General features: G+C 42.1%; 1 protein-coding gene across 4 annotated transcripts in view; it reads right to left on the reverse strand.

Annotated features, from left to right (window-relative positions):
* DOCK5 (dedicator of cytokinesis 5) overlaps positions 1-23,664 on the reverse strand; it is a 211,719-nt gene that overhangs the window by 63,308 nt on the left and 124,747 nt on the right. For all 4 annotated transcript variants that reach the window (XM_038573778.1, XM_038573777.1, XM_038573779.1 and 1 more), the window contains exons 17-26: positions 22,738-22,841; positions 21,567-21,750; positions 14,287-14,384; positions 13,964-14,053; positions 12,267-12,367; positions 10,436-10,570; positions 5,244-5,355; positions 3,976-4,046; positions 3,270-3,376; positions 1,103-1,239 (exon numbers count right to left, since the gene is read on the reverse strand). In XM_038573778.1, the coding sequence (XP_038429706.1) occupies positions 1,103-1,239; positions 3,270-3,376; positions 3,976-4,046; positions 5,244-5,355; positions 10,436-10,570; positions 12,267-12,367; positions 13,964-14,053; positions 14,287-14,384; positions 21,567-21,750; positions 22,738-22,841 (1,139 nt within the window). The remainder of the gene's footprint in view (positions 1-1,102; positions 1,240-3,269; positions 3,377-3,975; positions 4,047-5,243; positions 5,356-10,435; positions 10,571-12,266; positions 12,368-13,963; positions 14,054-14,286; positions 14,385-21,566; positions 21,751-22,737; positions 22,842-23,664) is intronic.

Below are 23,664 nucleotides of genomic sequence, written 5' to 3' on the forward strand. Positions count from 1 at the left end.
CAAAATCTCTCGTTTAGGAATCAAATCCCCTATCACAAAATTCCTTGGCGAAATTTATAATTTATGTGGTTTCTAGAAACACATTTAAGAAAAAAAAAGGAAAGGGAGCATGACCTATAATAAATATCAAATAAATAATACAAATTGTTAAGATGGGCTGCAGGGGCTCAGAGAAAGAGCCAAGGTGGGCAGAGAAAGCAATGGTGCTCTCCAGGATCCCTGTGGCTGAGGCGTGAACTAGCAGAGATGCAGACTTGCCCATGGGAAGATGAGTGGATGAGGCAGGCTGTGGCCAAACTGGGGTGGACCTTGAAAAGTGAGCTAAGAATTTAGCCATGGGAAAAGGGACAGAGCGTTCTTCAATTCTTTTAGGAGAACTGAATCTAAAGATATTGGTGAGCGAGTGGGCTTAGGCAAAGCTGAGGGTGTTTCTCTGCTGTATGGGAACATTGGTGCTGTGCAGCCATCGTGGGGGTGGGGAGTATGGTCTGTGCTCAGCTTGACACATCCTGCCGACTACTCCAGCCTCTGGAGGAGGCCATGCCTAGGCTATCAGCTCTGCCATTTCTAGAACAAGGTAAATTCAGACAGATGCAGCCCCCGGGTTTTGGGGAGGATGGGTGCCTAGGTAAGAGAGAAGATACAAGATACGAAAACACATCCTTTCTACCAGGCTCCAAAAGGAAGGATCGATATCAGAGAGACTATAAAATTGAGAGCATCTCAGAAGCTCAGGAATATTAACAACAGTCCCATCAGCACTAGAGGTAAAGGAGGGCCCAGGTTTCTGCACAAAATGTCTGAACACGGCTGATTCTTCAAAGTCCCATCAGGGATCTCAGTGGTAGACAAGCTGGGAAAACCAGGCCGCAGCAGGGGCCAGCAGTAAGCAGATCTCTCCTGGACCTAGATTTGCCGAGCAGGCTCTAGCAAGAAGCAGCCCCTCCGATCACCTCAAAACCAGCATGGCCTGCACCAGTACCTAGGTTCTAAACTGCCTGGGCGAAACCCTGAGACTAGGAAGGCTGTGAAGTCATCCTTGCCCTAGGCAAAGGGACCAGCGTGTGCTGTGTGGTCTGCACCGGGTGATGATTCAACTCACCACATCCTTCCTGTCCAGCACTTCCAGGATGTTGCTCAGAAGCTGCGAGCTGGCTTCATGGTCGGGCTTGCTGGAGTTGTCATCTAACTGGCCACTGAGCTGGTCTATCAGCAGCGGCAGCAGCACATCTCTGCACTCTGCGGGAGAGAATGCACACAGCTCAGCAGCTGCGGCAGCTGCAGCGGCAGCCCCTGAAATGCCCCGCTTCTGCCTGATACCACAGCTGACCTCAGAGCTCCACCGAGCAGGAACACAGCACTGTAGGCATGGACCTTCGGGCCTCTAACTTAATTTGAAGGGTTAAGAAAATTACACCTATCATGGATACATGCAAAAATGTTTCAAGTATTCAACAATATCTTTAGCTTACCAAAAAAAAAAAAAATACGCCAACTTGACAGTTGAAGGCTAAGTCAAACAAAATGAGCAAATTAAGCAAGTTACGCTTTTAAAAAATGTTTCAAAGTTTCCACCTAATGGAGAGAATTTACTCTGAAATTTGTGTAAATATCCGCGGGAGCTTTGCTAGTACATTTCAATGTTTTTTTTTAATTTTTTATTTATTTATGATAGGCACACAGTGAGAGAGAGAGGCAGAGACACAGGCAGAGGGAGAAGCAGGCTCCATGTACCGGGAGCCCGATGTGGGATTCGATCCCGGGTCTCCAGGATCGCGCCCTGAGCCAAAGGCAGGCGCTAAACAGCTGCGCCACCCAGGGATCCCCATTTCAATGTGTTTTAAGGATGTGCCAATCAAGTCCTTTTGCAGGCTTCAGAAAATAAGAGATTATCTTTATCTATGATGTTTTCCTTCTGGGATCTTCGCTATTCGAAGACATTATTATGACGAGGCCAGATGTTCTGGACACTAACAGAAAGGACTATTAATAGTGAGAATACTTCCTCTAACTGGAACCACATAGTGCATGCTTGCTCTTGTGCTCAAACCCCCCATTTTTATTATTTTATATATCCTTTCTGCATGCTTAGGCAGAGATCTCATAGCATATTAAGATGTTTAGTAATAGTATGTTTTCTGCTTAAGAGCATTCACCAGCTTTGTGCACACCCTCAACTGTGTCCTTCTAACAGATGGAATTTCTAAGCAAACATTCACAGGGTCAGAAGCTATCGGAGTCAAAACAGTCTACTGATAGGATCTAGTTCAAATCCTTCCTTCCAGGGAAATGGAGGCTAAGACCTACAAAGGCTCCTCACGTGTCTGAAGTTACATAGCTAGTGTGGGGCAAGGCCAGGAGGCCTGCCACCAATAACCCACTCACCTTTCCCTATTTCTAAGCAGTCGTGCCAGTCCTCAACCCTCCAGGCAAAACATGCAACTAGTGGTAGCCCCTGAACTAGTGTTAGTAGCTCCAAAAGAAGTTCCCAGAGTGGACCCTCTCTAGCAAGTCTTGGATTTATTGGGGCAAGACCAGGTATTGGACCTCTTTCCCATATTAGCTTTGGGACATGAACTTAGTGATTTAAGCATGGTGGCTACATACTTGCCCCTAGTTACAAAATGAAGAGTATTTCATCCATGTAAGAGTTTTCTCTCCTCCATGCCCTCTGCCCTCCCAGCAGTATGCTGGTGATTTGGCTCCCCCACTAAGCCTCCCCAATCCCACCCTCACCAAACCCATAACTTAGAGTGTTTGCCAATTTCTGTGGTGTAAACCACTGTAACCCATTTTCAGCTCCTCATGTGACATGACCAAACATGGAAGTTGAGAAGAGATATGCATAATCCGCTCTCCTGAACCAGGATGAGTGGCACCAGCATACCCCTGCACTGCTACCTCCTGGCTTTTCAGGTTATGCAACAAATATAAGTCAAAGAAGACACATTTGCTTAAAAGAACCATCTTTCCTGCTTGCCTGCTACTTTCTGGGGTGTCCATTTTGAGGACAGTTCTCTAATTAACGAAAGACTGGACTGTTCTCATTAAAACATGCATGCTTTTATTCTTTAAGATCCCCTTAGAAATACTGAACACACTCTGCTCCTTAAAACTGGTTTCTCAGGAGGTCCCTAAGTCCCAACAAACTACTGGTAAGGACATTACTGACATTAAAACAACAACAACAACAACAACAAAACAGGTGTTGGTTGAAGAAGGAGCAAGACTGGAATTTCAGTAAGCAGTAGTTTTGGGTGAAGACATACCTGACTGCCGGAAAAGATTGCTCTCCACTATCTTGGTCATGCAGTTCAGTTTCTGGCGAACTAACTGGTTGTCAGGGATGCTTTGAATGAACTTGCAGAAGAGCACGCTGCAGGAGAAATCCCAGAGGTCAGTATTTGCACTCTGTCACGCTGAAGGTATCATTACGAGGTTCCCCTCTACTCTGAGATTCGGTGTGGAGAGTCTTCCGTGGAAATCTCTCCCAGACGCCCTGAGAGTCTGCCCCTTGGAAGGAAAGCTGAGATTGTGTTCCACGTGCTATGGCGCTCGGCCTTAGGGCCGCCTCTGTTTAAACTGCCAAAGCACGGTCATGTCTATCTGGGCTTTGCAGACCTGCCTGAACACCTCACTTCTGCAAAATCCTTTCCCCGCTGACTCCACCCCAGTGTCGCTCACCATCTGACTTTGCATTGCAGGGGTACTTAGGTAGGGCTGGAAGCGTATTATTATGTACTTTCTTCTGTAGTTAATTTCACGTCTGCCTGTCTTGCTGCCCCAGAGATAAGGGCAAACCTCTCTCAGGGGCAGGCTTTGTGTCTTCTTTTATATCTTCCACAGAAACGGAGCACAAGAAGGGGTTCAGCTAATATGGGTTAGAAGAACAACAGAAGGTGTAGCAGCCCAGGCCCCAGCCAAGAAAAGGAGCTACCCCTTTGTTAAAGTCAGCAAATGTGTTTTGCTATTTACCTGAGCTCAACGGGATCAAACACAAGTTTGACATCATTAATTATGCTGGGAAGGTACTTCAGAGCTGCCCCCTGTAAGAAAAATACCAAACAGCAAATTCAGTTGCCAAGCAGGACGGATACAGAATGTACTACTTAATCCCAGGAAGAAAAGGCTGGCATCTACATAGGGAACTGGACACAGATGCTCCTGCAGTCGAGAGGAGAGCTAAATGTTGCTAAGTGCGATTTCTTAAAATCTTTTTCCTAAAAAGTCAGGTGGCACAGTTGGTGTTTTTTTTTTTTAATAATAAATTTATTTTTTATTGGTGTTCAATTTGCCAACATACAGAATAACACCCAGTGCTCATCCTGTCAAGTGCCCCCCTCAGTGCCCATCACCCATTCACCCCCACCCCCCTCCCGCCTCCCCTTCCACCACCCCTAGTTCATTTCCCAGAGTTAGGAGTCTTCATGTTCTGTCTCCCTTTCTGATATTTCCTACCCATTTCTTCTCCCTTCCCTTTTATTCCCTTTCACTATTATTTATATTCCCCAAATGAATGAGACCATATAATGTTTGTCCTTCTCCGATGGACTTATTTCACTCAGCATAATACCCTCCAGTTCCATCCACGTTGAAGCAAATGGTGGGTATTTGTCGTTTCTAATAGCTGAGTAATATTCCATTGTATACATAAACCACGTCTTCTTTATCCATTCATCTTTCGATGTTTTTGTTTTTGTTTGTTTGTTTTGCTTCCTTCATTACCAATAGATACTGTCTATTTGGAATTCGTTTTTTTATCTAAGGAGGCTAGTTAAGATCTTGACATCTCCCCTACTAGGTGGCCCAAAAGAACAAAGAAGAAATAATAAAGTTCAGATCTGAGGCCTCAGAGATTGCATATTTTACATTAAAAAACTGATAATGATGAACATGATGGTGACTTTGGGCTTCTGGGAAGAATGGGGGGAAGTTAGCATAAAAACCTGTTGCCTATAACATCAGGATCAATTGGCTGCATTCACAGGGGCCACAGAAGCCATTCGAGGAATGTCTGAAAGGATATAGTTTGTCTTTGGCAAGCTGCCATTTGAGAATACGAATGGACATAAAAGTTAACACACAGGTTTTCCCCCTTCCTTTCTATGAGTCATACTAAAATTTACAGGCTTTCCACAAAAAAGGGTTCACTTTGTTTCTCTCCCACCCTGTCCAGTTCTGCTGTCACAGAACATCCTCAGCAACAGCATTAAAAGAGGCACCCACACTGATACCATGCTTACCTTGATCTTGACAGCTTCCTCCAGGGGCCTGTCCATTAGCGTATTGAAAGCAAGAAATAACTGGCGGATTGAATTATTAAATTCATCTCCATCTTCGCTTTGGCCATAAAATCTTAACAGGAGAAAGAGAAGAGCGGTCAGGTTTTCCATGTTTAGAAAGAAATTTTCCATTGCCCAAACAATGCTGGAGGCCTGTGCCTCCCTAGTCACCACTTCACACTGTGCAAAGGGAAGGTCACAGGTACTCCAAGATGGTTTCAGGGAGAAGTCCAGTAGGCTGAGAAGATATTACCACCTGGATGAAAGCAGGTAGGAATTTCTACATAAAGTCCTACCATAGAGCTTCCACACCTGGTCCATAACTATGGTCAGCCAGTTGGGAAGGATTCTCTTGAGGCTGTATGAAGCTGTCCATCCTAGTGGTGTATGGGCATTTCTGGCAGAGGAGGAAGAGCAGGAAGCTGCACAGCCTGAAGGAGCACAAGCACTGCAGGCATGCCCACCTTCCTTCACTCATTAGCAGAGCACTCCAATGCCGGAGACTCCCCTGGCTCACTTCCCTGACACATACTCTTGCCACAGCCTATCCTCCAGCATCACTCCTGTCCTCCTCCCTCATTCTCCTCTTCCAATCCTTCCATCTCATCTCCTCAAGCCCTGATCATCTGAGCTGAGGTTTCAGATAATGCGTAGAGAAGCTCCTCAAACCAGCAAGGTTCTAAACCCAACCCAATCTGCAAGTCTAGGCAGTGCCATTCTATCTACTGAAGTGGCCACTTGGGTGGCGACCTACTCTAGAACAGGGCCTCGTGGCACACAACACACCTTTGCCTTTACTGCTTTGTGCTCATTTTGATTAAGGTACTTCTGCTTGTCTCCAGAATTTGTCCATCTGCTGAAAAGTTGGTTCTTTCTCATAAATAGAAATCAGAAGTCTCTGGCCCATTATTCAGATACACAAAAGTCCCAAATTGTATAGTCCAAGTGCATTTACAGTGGGTGGCAATATTACCACCAATTGGTCAAGAGTAGGGGTTATTTGAAACCAGGATTTTAGACACATCCTTTAGACACACGTACCTACATGTGCACGCTTATACCTTATCAGGGACTCGTGGAATGTAAACTCCTCTGAGAAAATCATTCAGCCCAAGTTATTGGTCATTCTCAATTCACCCATTTAGTGGAATTTTAATTTGTAACTTAGTCCAAAAAGTACCTCAAAATTAACATAGCCAAAGCAGAACTCCCTTGATTCACCTGCTCATCTTTCAGTATTCCAAGTTTTGGGAGATAGCACCCAAAACATGGAAGTTACCCAGGGTTCTTCCCTTCCTCTCATTCTCCCACGGAAACTAACAACAAGGCCACCTTGCACCCTCTGCACCTCACTGGAGACAGAGCCGCCGTATCTTACACTTCAATTACAACGGCCCATGGTGTACTCACCAAGGATTTGCTCTTTACCCATGATAATCCACTTTCCACCTAAGAAATGAGATGATCAGGGGAAATGCAAGCCAGATTTTACTGTTTCTCTAACTGAAACCCTTCAATGGCTTCCCATTCCACTTGGATAAAATCCAAATTCCTTGCTATGGACTACCAGATCCTACCTCATTTGTCATTTGCCTGCCACTCCCCATTGCCCCATTCTCATTCCCCATGCTCCAGCAACACTGGATTCTTGGACTTCTACATAGGCCCTACAGAGCCCTTGCCTTGCCACTTCCTGCTCCCGCACTCATCCTCCCTGAGACCTGCACAGGTGGCCTCCTCCTGTTTGGTCTCAACTCAAATGCCAACTCCCGGAGAGGCCTTCTCCCTCCCTGGTCATCCTCCCAGTAAGTCCTCTCCTGCCAGCCTTTACCTATCTGAAATAATCTAATGGTTTCTTTCTTCATTATTTGCCTCCCTGGCTTCAACACAACCCACAAGGACCATCAGAGCTGGAGCCTTGTTTACTTGTTACTAGACTTGCTACTAGACCCCCAGCACCCAGAGCAGTACCTGGCACCCTCTGTGCCAGGCATTTATGTAAAGGAGACTCGGGCCTCTTGGGTGGCTCAGCTGGTTGAGCATCTGACTCTTGGTTTCGGCTCAGGTTGTGATCTCAGGGTTGTGAAATCCAGCCCAGAGTAGAGCTGCACTGGACTCCCCTCTCAGCGGGAGTCTGCTTCTCCCTCTTCCTCTGTTCACCCCACCCCCACTTGAGCATGTTCTCTAAAATAAATAAATCTGTAAGAAAAAGTGGGGGAGGGGACCAATACAAGACTGAGGCAGAGTGCTTAATGCTGGACCATGGGCAATTTACAATTTTAATTCTACCTCAGCCTCCCTAATGAAAGAAAATTGCAGTCAGGAAATGGGCTCTGAAGAGGAATTTCAGCTCTGAGGAAGGCAAAGGGGCAGTAGGGGGTGGAGGATGGTGGTGGGGGTGACATTTCATTCCTGCAGCTCCCGGACAGGGCCAGTAAACTGATTGATGTCTATCTGATCTAAGCAATCAGAGAATGCAGATTTCCAGGCTTACTTTCTCAGATCAAGCTCTTCTTTATGAGAAAAAAACTGGAGGAGTGTGGATAGCCATCAGCAGGTGCTCAGGGACCACATTCAACACAGCAACCCTTTAGGCAATTTCATGGGCTACTTAACCACCCTAATCTTGGCTTTTCCCTTGTTCTCCTTCTATATGATATTGAAAACAATGGCTCAGAGGTACTGCAACATTATGAAGGGGGACACACTAGCGAATCAGCAATGGAAAGTATTTTTCAATTTCATAAATGAAGATCTCCTTTCTATGGTTTTATGATGATTTTTAATACTGGAAATCAGAGTTCACTATACAAACTTTCAGGTAAGGGAATATTCCCTTGGTGGGACACTCCAAGCCCTGAATTTCTGGAAATTTAATATAATTGCAAAATACAAGGAACTAGCTATAAAAGAAGCCTGTCTGAATGATTACAGAGATTGTGTATAAACCGCACACTAGGAAAACACTACTCGCTCCTGCTAGAGAAGGGGGAATTGTCATCCACCCAGCTGAACTTTTAAGTCATCAAACATTTTTAAAAACTGTAAAATTGTGCAAAATCACTGTGGAAACTTTAAAAATGGTGGAAGAATAAAAATAACCTGCTTAAAACCCTCTTACCTACAGTTTTATTCCTACTAAAATTTTAGTTCCCAAACCTATAATATTTTTGAAATGGGATCATACTGCACTTACATCTTATGTCTTAGTTTATTATTTAAGAACCTATCACAGTTATCTTCCCTCATTAACATACCCCTTATCATTCATCTTTGTTCACACCTGGTGGATTATTTTCCATCAGGTAAATTTTTTAGATGGCATATTACCAGACAAAGGCAGTATTTTCTTTTGCTTTTTTGTGGCTTTTGTTTTTGCTTTTTATTCATGGCACCAAATTTCTGCCTTTAAAAAATTTATACTATCAGTGTTAAAATGCATGACAAATTTTTATCCAATTTCATCAAAGGAAATAGATTTTTAATTTTTATCAAATGTATAGATAAAGGTAGTGTGTGTGTGTATGGTATTTTGATAGTAGAAATTTTTTAAAGTATTTATTTATTTAAATATAAATATAAATATAAATTATATATATATATAGCGGTGGGGGCAGCCCTGGTGGCTTAGCGGTTTAGTGCCGCCTTCCGCCCAGGGCGTTATCCTGGAGACTCGGGTTCAAGACCCATGTCAGGCTCCCTGCATGGAGCCTGCTTCTCCCTCTGTTTGTCTCTCTCTCTCTTTCTCTGTCTTTAATAAATAATTTAAAAAAAAATCTTTAAAAAATAAAAATAAAAAAATAAAGAGAGTAGTGGACAGGGGCAGATGGAGAGGGAGAAAGAAAATCCCAAGCAGGCTCCCAGTGAGGCTCCCCACATAGGGCTCAATCCCAAGATCTCAACCCGAGTCTGACACCCAAACGACTGAGCCACCCAGGTACTCTTGAATATTTTTTAAGAAATTTAATTTACCATTTGAATTTTTCTCTTATACATTGTTTTTGTTTTCTTTTGTTTAAGGATGTTTACCATTCTTTTGTTGATTGGTAAGAGCTTTTCATTAGTAAAGCTAATTAAAGGCCTTGATCCATACTGTATGTTCCAAGCTTTTTAAATGTTATTTGCCTTTAATTTTAGGAGTATTTAAACATATCAAGTTAAAAACAATACAAATGCTTAAATCTAGACTTGAAACCCTCTTATCTATAGTTTTACTCCTAACAATATATTAGCATACTATCTGTCCAGTTTCCAAACCTGCCTCAGCAATATATTTTAACAGTTTGGAAATCCAGTTATTACTGAAAAGGAGAGATGGCACTGGGGTTGTGGGCATTCCCAGAAAAGTTATTTCTTCATTCTTTGTCTCTGCTACTTTTTAAAAAGATTATTTATTTATTTATTTGAGAGAGAGAGAGAGAGAGAGAGAGTAGGGGGCAGGGCAGAGGGAGACAGAGAGAGAGAGAGAGAATCCCAAGCAGGCTCCATGCTCAGCAAAGAGCCCAACATGGGGCTCGATCTCATGACCCTGAGATCACAACCTGAGTCAGAACCAAGAGTCAGACACTTAACCCACTGAGCCACCCAGGCACCATGTCTCTGCTATTTTTGATGGAGCTGTTATTCTAGAATTTCAAGTTGGGAATTATCATATCTGGCTTAGTTTCATCAGTTAGATAAGCATGACGTCAGCAAAGAAACACACACCTGAGGAAACATCTCCCTGAGGAAACATCTCCCTGACGACAACTACTACCATTTTCCATCCACCACACCAAGAGCTCACAATCCTAGATTTGTACACCCAATATTACCATGAAGTCCCTTGTGCTAAATGCAGCCCTGCGACAGGAACCTTGCTTCCTGAAGCTGTCATCACCAACCAAGGCTTTCATCAAGCGTGCACATTATAGCCACCTGCATCCCTACGTCCTGCCATCATTACTTCCCTAGAAATTCTGCTGACTTGAAAGGACTTTACATGGGCCTTTCTAGAGGTTTCAGAGTCTACCATGATCTTTAGCCTTGCAGTTCTGAAATTTGGCAATTCCATGACCCAACCATGACTCATAGCGCTGAACATGACTGTGAGATTAAGGAAGTCCATGAAGAGAGAACAGACAGCATAAACATCTTACTACAGCTACCATTACCTTAAGTAAAGTACTCTAGATTGGATGATGAATCTAAACAAGTACTTTAGGGCTTTCAAAGCAGCAAAAAGCAATTCTGTCTTGCTGGAGTCATCTGCATTAGCCACATAGAAGTTCAGTACCTTGGAGAGTTTCCTTAAAAGAGAGAGAAAGAAAAATGTCAGTGGGGCAAAGTGGTATTCTGAGGTTTGGGGTATGTTATATAGGAAGGGAACTTGGCATAGCAGGGAAGCTGAAATCATAACTATAATTACCTCTTGAGAATATGCCCTGAACAGGGAAATTAACTCCTTTGCAATCTGGTTTCTTCACTGCAGCCTAGGTTTGGAGCTTTCCTAAGCCTAGAAATACAGGTAGTTTCTTTCCTTTTGTAGGATTTTTAAAAAAGAATCAAAAATGAAAGTTGAAGGGATTCAAACCAGGAAGGTATTTTAATCTCTAGTATGTTATACAGACATTCTCAGACGTTCCTGAAAGGAAGGGATTGTCTGCCTAACGTAGTCATCTTTTAAAAAGTCTAATTCCTGGCAGTCTGCCTCAATTCTCTGGGTTCCATAGAATGGAGCCAGATGGACACTTTTGTAAGCATGGGAAGAGAAGCTCAATCTGACTCTGGCTCAATCTGATAAGAACAACCATGGTTTCTGAGCATCACAACAGATAAAACTGTGCCGAGATGTCAGATTGCTCTTTGTTCCCAGAGTCTAGGTATTTTCTTAATCATTTGCTAATTCACTGTTTTGAAGACACTAACAGTTTGCCTTTCTTTCTGTAAATCTCTGAGTTTTAGTAGTATTAAGAAAAATCCACAGCACACATGTAGAACTGATAAAGTCTTGTAAAGAAACCCAGATTATTACCTCCTGGAGTATTTCATTTGGCTCACTTGCAGCTACTGCCTGCTTGGAAAATGAGGCTACTGGAGGCAAAGAAACCTATCACAAGTGTATCTGCTGCTTCCCCCAACCCAGTGGGCATTATGCCCACCACATTCATTGGTGATTACGCTACGTAACACCTCTTTCCTGTCACTTACATTTTAAAACATTTCTAGACCTCCCATGCAAATAAAACCCTGGAAAATCAGGTCAGCAGCCAATCTGATAGATCTGCAAGAGCAGCGAGCATGATCTGGCATAAGCCATTGTCAAAAAGATCTCTGCCGATCTCTACTACAATCCTGCCACTCTTTATCATGTTGTTCTGCACGGTAACTGGAATGCATGGGGGTGGGGGTGAGAGGCCACATATAATGTCGTGGTGAGGTAAGCTGAATATTAGTTGCTTTCCTGAGTCACAGGCTCGTGAACCAAAGACAGAAAGGCTGCACTATAGAAAAGGCAGAGATCATTCTCATTTATATAAAGAAATACATAATTGTCTCATATCCTCTATAATAAATTCTATAAAGCACTTGTGGGGTAGGACCGAGGACATGACCCTCAGTTCTACCACACTTAGTCTTGCTTTAATCCACTGTTTGATCCCCTTGGGATTTCCAGCTAATCCCCCTGATGATCAACTCTCCTAAGATCCTGAGTATGATCTTCTGTCCTTGACTGTACTTCCAATGCCTTCAACTCCTCATCTCTATATGTTCTGGATTCTTAAAGACATACAGCTTTATCTCTTCTGGATTGACCTTAATGCTTTTCCCAAGGTTGAAATACTTAAAAGGTTCTCTTTTTCTACCAGAGGAAGCTTAGAACAAGGTTCTGCACTTAAGGGGAACACTTACTCAGCTTATGCCCTTTGCATGTCTTAACAACCCAACACTATGAGTCCAAACCCAACAATCCAACAACAGGTAGTTCCCTTGAATCATACTTACACATATGCCAGAGTGGCGCTGAAGTGCTTGTAAATATAGGTTTCAAGGACAGGATTAAAATGCTGGAACTTGATGTCTCCTATCAGTGAGATGATAAATACCTGCCAAAGGGGAAAAGTATAAATAGCAGCACTATATGACCCCAGGCATTCTGTTAATAAGCTAGACGTTAACATCTTGGTGCCCTCTTTCTTGACCATTTTTGCAGTGTTCCCACTTCACTTTTCCAGAGCTGAAGTCAAGTCTTGGGAATTTCTTTTTATTTAATATCAATAGAGAAACTATGATGTGTTAGGCACTGGGCCAAATGCTATAAAGAATCTAATAAGAGCCAGCCCCTGGCCTCAGGAAGTTCACTCTCTCAAAGGGAGGCCAGTGTGCAAGCAACATGAGTTAGGGAGGAAGATAGGAGAAGCAGCAGAAAGATAGAGAAGGGGTCTTCTGTGGGAAACATAAACTCTAACCCAGGGATGCAGTTAATGAGTTATTTCATGACCTTGTTCTTCTGATGGCATGAGAGTCCCCAGTAATTGAATTTCATCATCAGACTTTAGCCTCTCAATTTCCGCTTCTTCTGTGAATGGTATCCCTATCAGGCCCATAATCCACCAATAACCACAATGCACCTGCTGATGACACAAGAATGCAGAAGAAGGGCACCAGGGATGCCTGCAGGTACCCACTGTCACTTGCCCTGTCCCATGAAAATCTGCAGACCTCGTCCCACAGGACCTATAACCATTATTTTCCATCAATCTGGCCAGCTGTGATCCTAGCTCGAGTGTTTCTCCTCTTTATCTCACATCCTTAACCTCTGACAACTTCTTGAATGTATCAATTTCTCCACACCACTGAGACACCTAACATTTTCTTGCTGCAACATCCAGGGAAATTCTGCATGGAATTTTAACCCCAACAACGAGAAAACAATGCTTGGTTTGGGTGTGTCCACTTCCCCTACTCCACCACAATTTGTAGCCTTCCAAGATTCTAAAATCATCTCTCCTTGTCGGGATCCCAGTTTTTGGAATGAGCTGTATGCTTAAGTACTTGATGTCACAAATTTAATTGTCTGCTGGGCTGTGTGTTATACAGAATGAGATTGACACTCATTTCTGATGTATGAATTCAGTCTCCCTTGTATGAACACACAAGCACACACAACACAGCCACAATCATCTTCATTAAAGGTGTCTCCTAGTTTGTAACTAGATAATTTTAAAGTATGTTCAAGTGATTCCTGATTTCTTTTTTTTTTTAATTTTTATTTTATTTATTTATGATAGTCACAGAGAGAAAGAGAGAGAGAGAGGCAGAGACATAGGCAGAGGGAGAAGCAGGCTCCATGCACCGGGAGCCCGATGTGGGACTCGATCCCGGGTCTCCAGGATCGTGCCCTGGGCCAAAGGCAGGCGCCAAACCGCTGCGCCACCCAGGGATCCCTGATTCCTGATTTCTAAAGTAACACAACACCTTGTTTATCTAATGAGAAAGAATGTCAAAAAGTAAGATCTAATAGGCAGCAGAAAAACAAAGACTTTGAACATAAGTCCATTGTTTCTAATTTAACTTCTAGGAACCAATCAGAGAGATGTATACAAATATGTATGCATATTCATCACAGACATGTATAATAGCAAAATATTAAACACTACATAGTCATGAGAATAAACTAGTTAATGTGCTTAACTGCTTACCAGTGCATCAAACACAAGGAAGTCATAGGTTTCATTGTCTGACATTTCCATCATTATGTTAAAAAGTGCATCTAGTGTATCTTGCAAAAACTGAAGATAAAAAAGAGAGAGGTTATTTCATGCTTTTAGTTCAGCTCCATACTGCAAAATTTCAGAGAAATTCAGTTACTATAGAATAAGCTTAAAAATAGCATTTCTTAAAAACTGTCACTTCTGCTTTCTGATGTAGATAAGTTTTATATTTCCAACCACTGATTTCCTTTGAAGTGTTGGGAAGTAACGATACAGTGACTGTATTTCTACTCTTGAATACATAAACATACCTTAACAATCTCGCCTCCATCCACTTCCATTAACTTCTTTAAGTTGTGTTTAATGTTCTGGGAATTTGAACGCCAATTTAATAAGCCCAACAGGTCAACTAGGAAGAATGACCACAAGTCATAAAATTAGACACGGAGTAGAGAAGTAACACACACTATTTCAGGATACAACTATAGAACTCTCCAGAAAAAAGATAATTGTTCTTAATAGGGGCTAATTCCTTGTGTATTTTTTTTCAACTTATAGTCTCCTATTTAAAACAGGAAAAACTTTGTGGTCTTTTAGTCTTCAGAGAAAAAATTAACCACTAATACATAAGAACATAAAACTGAATTCCTGAATGGAATTCAAATTTCTGAAATAATGACATCATAGCCATATAGATGAAAAGTTGAAAATACTTTTTTTAAAAAAAGATTCTATTTATTTATTTGATAGGGAGAGAGCAAGCAAGACATGAGCGGGGGAGGGGCAGAGGGACAGGGACAAGCAGATGCTGCACTGACATGGATCCTGACCGGGGCTTGATCCCATGACTCTGAGATCATGACCAGAGCCAAAATGAAGAATCAGATGGTTAGCCAATTGAACCACACAGGGGCCCTGAAAGCACTCTCAAATAAACTTTATACCTTCAATTTGCTGCATTGCCTAATTTGTCCTTTGCCACCAGTGGATGCTAAAGGAAAAGGGAACTTATATACATGCACTAATGCATTTATCTTTTTTTTTTTTTTCAAGATTTATTTGCTTTAGGGAGTGAGTACGAGCAGGAGGAGAGAAAGAACGAATCTCAAGCAACTCTGTGCTGAGCGTGAAGACTGATGTGGGGCTTGATCTCGACCCTGAGATCACAACCTGAACTGAAACCGAGTCGAACGCTTAACCAACTGAGCGACCCAAGTGCCCCACACTAATCCATTTAAACGCTGCAACCACATTGTAATGATTTCATTTTTTCCATTTTTGAATTGAGGAAACTGAGGTCTTATGAAATTAAATTACTAGCCTTAGGTCACACAACTGCCAGGGAGTGCTATGAATGGAATTTAATTATAGATTTATCAGATTCCAAAAAGTCCATGTCCTTGCTACTCTATCATAATACCTCCCCAGAGTTCTTCAAAGAAACAAGCAAGCAAATTAGATAGGTTGCTATTTCAAAGGAAGGCAGAGGGACGCCTGGGTGGCTTGGCGGTTTGGCGCCTGCCTTCGGCCCAGGGTCTGATCCTGGGGTTCTGGGATCAAGTCCCATGTCAGGCTCCCTGCATGGAGCCTGCTTCTCCCTCTGCCTGTGTCTCTGCCTCTCTCTCTGTATCTTTCATGAATAAATAAAATCTTTAAAAAGAAAAATCAAAGGCAGGCAGAACAGACTCATGATCCTTGGGGTAAGACCAGGAAAGAAATCTTGAGGTGTGTTTGGATTTAAAGTGCAGATTTATGAATCTTTAAGCCATTTATAGCTTTTATCAATGCTAAAAATGTCACAAGGAAATATAATAGGCATCTGGGCTATTACTGTTTTATTACTTTGTTTAGAATATTAAGCTACTATTCCAATTTGCAGAGCATTATCTAGTATAAGTAGCAACACATGCTTTTTAATCAATGGACTTGTGTAACATACAGAAATTGTTGAAAACATACTGTTCATTAGAACAGTCAATTTACTTCATGAGTGTTTGTTTTATTAGTTTGCATATTGTTTGGTTCCTGGGAAACCTCCAAAACTCAGTGCCTAGAGACTCTCCACTGTCAACAGAATAAAGTTGCAATACTACTCACAGAAGGCGGTGAGGCTCCACCCGTGGCCTTCCTGCCCACAGTTCTGTTACCTTCAGCAGCCAGGCAGATCAACTCACTACTCCCCAGACTATGGCATGCTCTGATAGATCCATGCCTTTGCATATAGTCTTCTCTTCATATGAAATGCCCAGAAATACTTTAATACTATGTATGTGGTAAGCTCATCCTTATGTTTAAGACCCACCTCAAATTATGGGAAGACTTTCTCTGGGAAGACTTTGTCAATCATCCTGGGCTATTTGTACTCCTTCCTACATATACATATGCATATCCATATACCAACATTACAAATAATAAAGACACACTTCATATTTCTTTGCCTCTTTCCATAGACTTGAGCCACTTGAGGACAGGAACCATATTGCATTCTTTGTAATACCCCGTCAGGAGTGCCAGGTACCCAATAGGTGTTCAGCACGTTTGATAAAAGAATGAACGAATGGGTGGAAAGGGAACCAGCAGCCCTGAAGAAACTCAACACAGTTTTTTGGATTCACTCAATTATTCAATAAGCATTTAGTAACTGACATTGTGCTGGGCTTATCTACTAGGCACTGCCCACTTCCACCCTCCCATCTCCTATTTCTGTCAGAGGCTAGTCAATGCTACCACTCCATCTGTTACTTCACTCTACCAGTCGCTGCCTGAGGAAAATGGTCTAGATACTTTTTCAGGGTGAAGAGTCACCCAGCAGCTTTAAGTATCTGCAAACCACCCCTCTATCAGCTCAGAGATTTACACCCTAGAAATATTTGCATGCCACCTCACTGCCCATGTCAGGAATTTGGTTGTTGTTTGGTGAATCATAAGGTCCTGGAGTAGAAAAGTGGCAGTACTTTGTTAGAGCGAAGTCCTCAGACTTCCTATGCTCCTGAGATTCTTGGGGGCTGAGGCATATAGCTCTAGCTAATTCATGTCAATTGCTATATAGTATCTCTCCTACTGTGTGGATGGGATGTACCACAATGTGCTTGTCCAGTCCACAGCTGATAAGCATTTGAGTTGTTTGCAGTTTTTTTTTTTTTTTCCTATTTATCACAAACAATTCTGCTATGAACACTCTCATACATCTTCTGGTTTCCAGGTCCAACCATCTCTGGGGAATGTAAGTAGAATGGAATTTCTGGATCATCCCGAATGACCATCCAAATGTTATTCAAAGTCACCTCAACTTATGTCCCTACCCAAAGTATTTAAAAATTCAGGATACTCTTGGGGATGGGGGGGGGAATGGCAGGTACCTGGGTGGCTCAATTTGTGTAGCGTCTGCTTTTGGCTAAGGTCACGATCCTGGGATCCTGGGATGGAGTCCCTCATCACACTCCCTGCTGTGGGAAAGCTGCCTTTGCCTCCCTTTCTCTCAGTCTCTCATGAATAAATAAATAAAATCTTAAAAAAAAAAAAAAAGGAACTCAAGATACTTTGAATGACAATCCCCAAATTTAGGCTACTTTAGGGAAAGGATTAGAGACCATAACACTTAAAAAAGAAATGAAAAATAAAAAACCCTAAGTTTTGGAGTTACAAATATCTATTTTCAGACCTGTGTCTGAACTTTCAGACCTATGTGTTCACTATTTATGAACTTAGGCAAAATATTTTGGCACTTGAGCTCAACTCTCTGATCAGTAAACAGGAGAATAATGACAACGCTGGTGTCTTCATGTGCTAGAGTGTTGCAGGGTAAAATAAGATTATGCTGGGAATCCCGTGGCACCAGGCCCCCCTATAGGGACCTGCACTCCCCTCTCCTTTTATTGGAGCCACAAAATGATTCTCACCCTCCATACCCGCCCAGCAACAAATGATCCCATATAAATTGGATCTGATCTAGTTTTGAAAAAATTTATAAATCAAGAGTCTACAAGTTCTGTTTGTAAGAAAGGTCAGTGGCTTTTAACCTTTTGAGTCTGAATAGTCCTTTGTAAGGCTAAGGAGAAATGCCCTTGGTTACGGTCTCTGTGAAAGAACAGCTACCCTTTTTACCAGGAAATAGCCTCTTGGCGTTGATGCTTTCTTACTGTTCTTCAGCTGCTTGGAATACATTAAATTGGTTCCTTAAAACTTCAACCAAATAAGAAGAAAGCAAATACACGAACCACCCACTGTCCTTATTATCAGTATTTGTCCCTTGGAATGCCCCATGTCTTTGGATGGTTGGGATGTCCTGCTGTTCTCTTCACTTTTCCCATATCTGTCCTCTCTTGTGTGGCCATGGGGCAGCATATATTTCCCCCTGGTTCCGATGCATTTGTTTCAAAAACCTTCTTTAGGATAGGCTATTATGTAAGATTTTTGTTTTGTTTGGTATGTTGAGGTTTTTTTGAGACCTAAACACTAGAAATAGGGAGGACAGGAAAGCAGAGGGCAGTTCCATCTGATGGAACTTTCTGGAATGACAGTGATGTTGTGTATCTGCTGGCCAACCCAAAAGCCACCAGTAACATGAAACCACATATACCTGAAAAGACACTAATGCAACCAGGGAACTATTCATATTTTCTTCTGCTACTAACTACATTTCACAAGTTCCAGGTGCCTGATGGCTGCCACAGGGGGATAGCAGGGCCTTAGAACATCTAGAAGATAAGCAACATAGGTATCAGCAAATCAAGTGTGTGAGCTGAATACTGCCACCTGTCCATACACTTCCTGTATTTTTGACTGCAGATAATAAATTTAACCATATGGTTATTTTTCATGGAAATTCCTTCTGTTTTTCATCATAAGTCACCTACTTTGATCACTTGTTTTACTTGAAATCGAATCTCTGGAAAGGATATTAGATAAATGCCATCTCTCTTGACGATCCCTTGCAGGCCCTAAAAGAACATTAATGCTTTGTACTGTCTGTTACCGTACTTACAAAAATAACATTTTAACATGTCATAGTTAAAAGTTTGGAAAATAGAGCACAGAAAATAAACACTGTCCCAACTTTGGGTGTCTTTCCTTTTAGTCTTTTCTTGTTGACATATAATGAGAATGATGATGACAATGGTGACAGCTAATATTCACATAGTGTTTACAATGAGCAAGACACTTGTTTTTCTCTCATTTTAACTTACTTCATTATTTGAAATGTATAGTTGCACTACTCCCTTTAAAAAAAAAAGATATTTATTTACTTATTTATTTGAGAGAGAGAGAAAAAGAGCACTTACAAGTGCACAAGCAGGGGGAGGGGCAGAAGGAGAAGTGGACTCCCCGCTGAGCAGGGAGCCTTAACAACCTGGACTCAATCCCAGGACTCTGGGATCATGACCTGATTCAAAGGCAGACACTTAACCGACTGAGCCACCCACGTGCCCAACATTATTGCCTTTTTAAAGATGAGGAAATCAAGTCACAAAGAGATCACGCAGCTCGCCTGAAATGAAACAGTTAGTGGCAGAGCTTGAACCTAAACCCAGGCAATCGGCTCCAAATTGTCGACATGTATCTAGTGTTAAAGTTTTCATGTGTTTGATTACATTTTGAAATGTATTTGGTAGTTGCACATTTAATTACCTGATAATGCCCCCAGTTATTGGACATTCAGATTGTTTCCACTATTCCTCTATTATGAGTAATAATAAGGAAATATCTTCATACATGAATCTTTGTGCTCATCTTTCCCTGTTTACTTAGGCTTAAATTCTAGGGGTGAGATAATGGGGTCAAAGGGTCTAAATACATTCAAAACCTCTGATACACCTTCTAAATCATCTTCCATAAATACTATACTATTTAACCCAGTACCAGCAGTTTATCACATTTGCTTTTTCCCTAAGAAGGACTAGGTCACTGATATAATTTTGTCCTATCTTCTATGAAGCTCAAAATGTTTTCTGGCTTAAAGGATACCTGGGTGGCTTAGCGGTTAAGTGTCTGCCTTCAGCTCAGGGTGTGATCCTGGGGTCCTGGAATCGAGTCCCATACCGGGCTTCCTGCATGGAGCCTGCTTCTCCCTCTGCCTGTGTCTCTACCTCTCTCTCTCTGTGTCTCTCATGAATAAATAAATCTAAAAAAAAAAAAAAAAGAATGTTTTCTGGCTTTTGTTTTTTTCTTAATAGACTTTATTTTTCTAAGCAGTTTCAGGTTTACTGAAAAATTAAGCACAGAGTACAGAGAGTTCCCACATACGCTCTCAATGCTCCCCAGCTCCCCTACTATTAATATCTTACAGTAACGTGCTACATCCGTTATAACCAATGACCTAATATTAGTGGTGTTTATTAACTGAAGTCCATGGTTTATGTTTGGGTTTACTCTGTGTAGCACATTCTGTGGGTTCTGACCAATGCAGAATGCCATGCATTCACGTATCCATCACAGGATCCTACAGAATAGCTTTACTGCCCTAGAAATCCCCTGTACCTGCCTGGTCATGCCTTTTCCTCTCCCTGAGGCCTCTGCCACCTTGAAACTCTTCACTGAATCCATGCTCTTCACTGAATCCAAGGTTTTGCCTTTTGTCTGGCTTAATTCCCGGTGAGTGTGTTTTTACTTTCACAGATGTATCAGCTCTGCACTTCACTCTGTTGAGTCTGGCCACTTGTCCAAGTTGAAATACTATCCATGTTCTCTAGCCAACCATGATTCATCAAAACAAACAATACTGACCCCTTTTAAAGATCAACCAACATCTGATCCCTGAGTGTACCTTACGTCTAAACTGTTTTGTCTACCCCTTAGCACTTCTGTAAGGCAGAGTCTCAGCCATGCTGCTCACCCAAATCTAGAAGGCCAAAGTGATTAATCCTCTATATGTTGCAGGGGTTGTAGAATTTCTTAGGCAAGTACCTGAAGTTCCTGATTCTTGGTTTACTATGTTCAGCAGGACTCCTTACTCTTAAGTTAATTGGATGAGAAGCTGCTATTGGATATTAAAGCCATCACAGACACAAGAGAAGTGAAAATTGGTATCAGAGATTTCAAGAAGGAGCAAAGCGGAGCCCATTTGAACTCTTCAGTTGATTTTATGACTGCTTGGGGGAAAAAGGAAAAAAAAAAACAAAACAATGGAAAAGAGGAGGCTCTGTAGGGGTCAGAAGGAATTCTAACAGGAAACCCTCCCTGCTCTTAGCCATACCTGTTTGGGCAAGAGACTGGTTCTTTTTCTCTGCCAGTATTCTTCCCCTTATTACTAACATCTGTTCTTTCATACATTTCACAGAGTAATTAGAATTCTTTGCTGCCTTGAAGGAAGGAAATGTAAGAGCTAAAAATTTTTTTCAGCCTCTGTTAATGACTACATTTACAGGTTTTATGATACTAAAAAAAATACCCAAATACTTTTCATCCTATTTGAAAGATACTTCAAGATAACCTCAGAACGAGCGTTAGTTTTGAGAATGCCATGTGAAGAACAGAGAGTAAAATCCAAAGGGCCCAGCATCCCATGTAGGAAGACACAGCCCCATGTCTTGGTTGGACCCAGGGAGCCCAAACAGAAAACTCAGTATGGTATCAGTGTGGTCACCACACCTACCGTTCTGGGTGAGTTTTGTGGAGCAAATGAGGGTGGCGATCTGAAAGCTGTCTTTTGTGCTATCCTTGGCTGGGGTAAAGTTGGCCAGGGTTTTGGACGCTTGGAGTTCTTTTTCTTCCATCTCTACCTTGGATCCAGGCAGGGTCAGATAGAATTTAGCATCTTCCATTTTCTTGTTGTCACCCTGAAAAGGATGCATGTTAGGGTCACCAAATGATGGGCAAAATCTCTTAGGTGCAAATAAAAGTAGTTCTATCATGAACACAGTGCATTTCCAGGGTGTGAAATAAGGTTTTCTCAAATTATATTTAATGTTCCTTCCAACTCTAAGACACTGTGATACTTTTCCAGGGTTTGAGCCCAGAAATAGTTTCAACACTGAATATGGAATAAATTGTGAACTACAAACTGAGAACATCCTAAAACTCTGCTATAAATAAATAAATATTAAGGAATGAAGCTGGATTTCATTTTCTTGAACCTATAAATGGTCAGAATGATACATCATTGGGTTGATGAGTTACTGGATTCACCGGAAAGGAACAGTTTGCCATGCCTTCCAAAAATATTTGTGAAGTAAGGAGCTGTTACAGGAAGAGCCATACCAGGTAGATGCTGCTCAAAGAAGCTACTACCAGTTCTGTGATACCGTTAGATGAATGAGGCCTTCTTGCATCAACTTTCCACTAGGAAAATCTCAGAAGATAATTCCATAGCAGTTAAAGAATGAGGATCAAACTGCTAGGGAAGGAAGCGAGGCCCCCTAGCAGAGAAATGGTGCCTGGCTCTTGGTGATATGAAAACCACATCCTACCACACCTACCACACCCCAGCCAAGCCCAACAGTGAAACTATCTCTGTTCCATACAAGATGATGCAGAGGAGAGGAAACAGCACAGCCCTTGACCATTCACTGCTGCCTAATGCCACTGTAGGAAAGGGAGACATTCTTCAGAGGCCTCAATAATAATACAATTCACTCCTTACATAAAGGGGATGGGAGACCATGTCGCTAGAGAGACCAGAGCCCTCTGCTTTTCTGGACTTTAAGGGGCAAACACAGCTCTAGAGAGGTTTATACACATAATTCTGACTGGAGCCTTAACAACCAATTTCAGAGGGAGGAAATATTTCCTAAGCAATATTTTGAGCCTTGTTCTGTTAGCACTACCTTATAAACCACCAGGTCATGCCTCCCATCCTGCAGAGTGGTGCCATCCGGGTTCATCAGTTTCACGAAGGCCACTCCAAAGGCTCGCTCCGATTTATCTCTGGCTGAAAAGACAGAAATAGATGTCTGAGCAGTGCAGAAAGATACCAGGAAGCATTGCCTATGATGGATGCTTTCATATTTTGCTCCAGGGTGTGATATTCAATCATGCTATAATCAACACCGTTCAGCAAGCTACAATAACCCATCTGTACTGTGCATGTCACAGGAAATATTCCCCAAACTGAAATCTAGTATCTCCACATATGTGTTTCTTCCTGCATTTGCAAATGAATGAGACTAGCAACTACCCAATCATCTAAATAAAAAATGTGGATGTTGACTTTGACTCCAACCCCACGTCAAGTGCATGTCCTGAATACCTCTGAAACCTGTGCCTTTTCCCTCCATCCCTTCTGTTCCTACCCCAGTTCTTGTCAAGCCTTCCCTGTATTTCTAGAGGATCTCTCCAAGCAGTCCTTTTCAACCCCAACACTTTCTCCACGCTGCAGCCAGAATGAGATTTCCAAAAGCAGGTCTAATCAGGTCACCTATGCTGCTCCAAAATGCCTTCATGAAATATCTCATTTCTGTTGCTTTAAGATAGAGTTGGTGAAGTATTAATTATATTCCAAGGTTTATTATGCAGGAGAGTCCAGCCTCCTCAAGAAAAAGTCCCTCTCTCTGGATCTTTAGGTGTTGGCCTCTGGGCTGTCTCTGTCCCCTAGTTAGGTGTCAATGCCTAGGGCAACCTGTGCCCTATTCTCATGGAAGGCACAACTCTGAGGTTTGCTGTGGCTCACATGCCCCTGGATCAGCTGAGTAGTAAACCATTGTAAATTACATTACAATCTGCTTATTCTTTCTCCTGTTGGTGGCCGTTAGGCT

The sequence above is a fragment of the Canis lupus genome, chromosome 25 (assembly GCF_011100685.1).
Source record: "Canis lupus familiaris isolate Mischka breed German Shepherd chromosome 25, alternate assembly UU_Cfam_GSD_1.0, whole genome shotgun sequence".
NCBI lineage: Eukaryota > Metazoa > Chordata > Mammalia > Carnivora > Canidae > Canis > Canis lupus.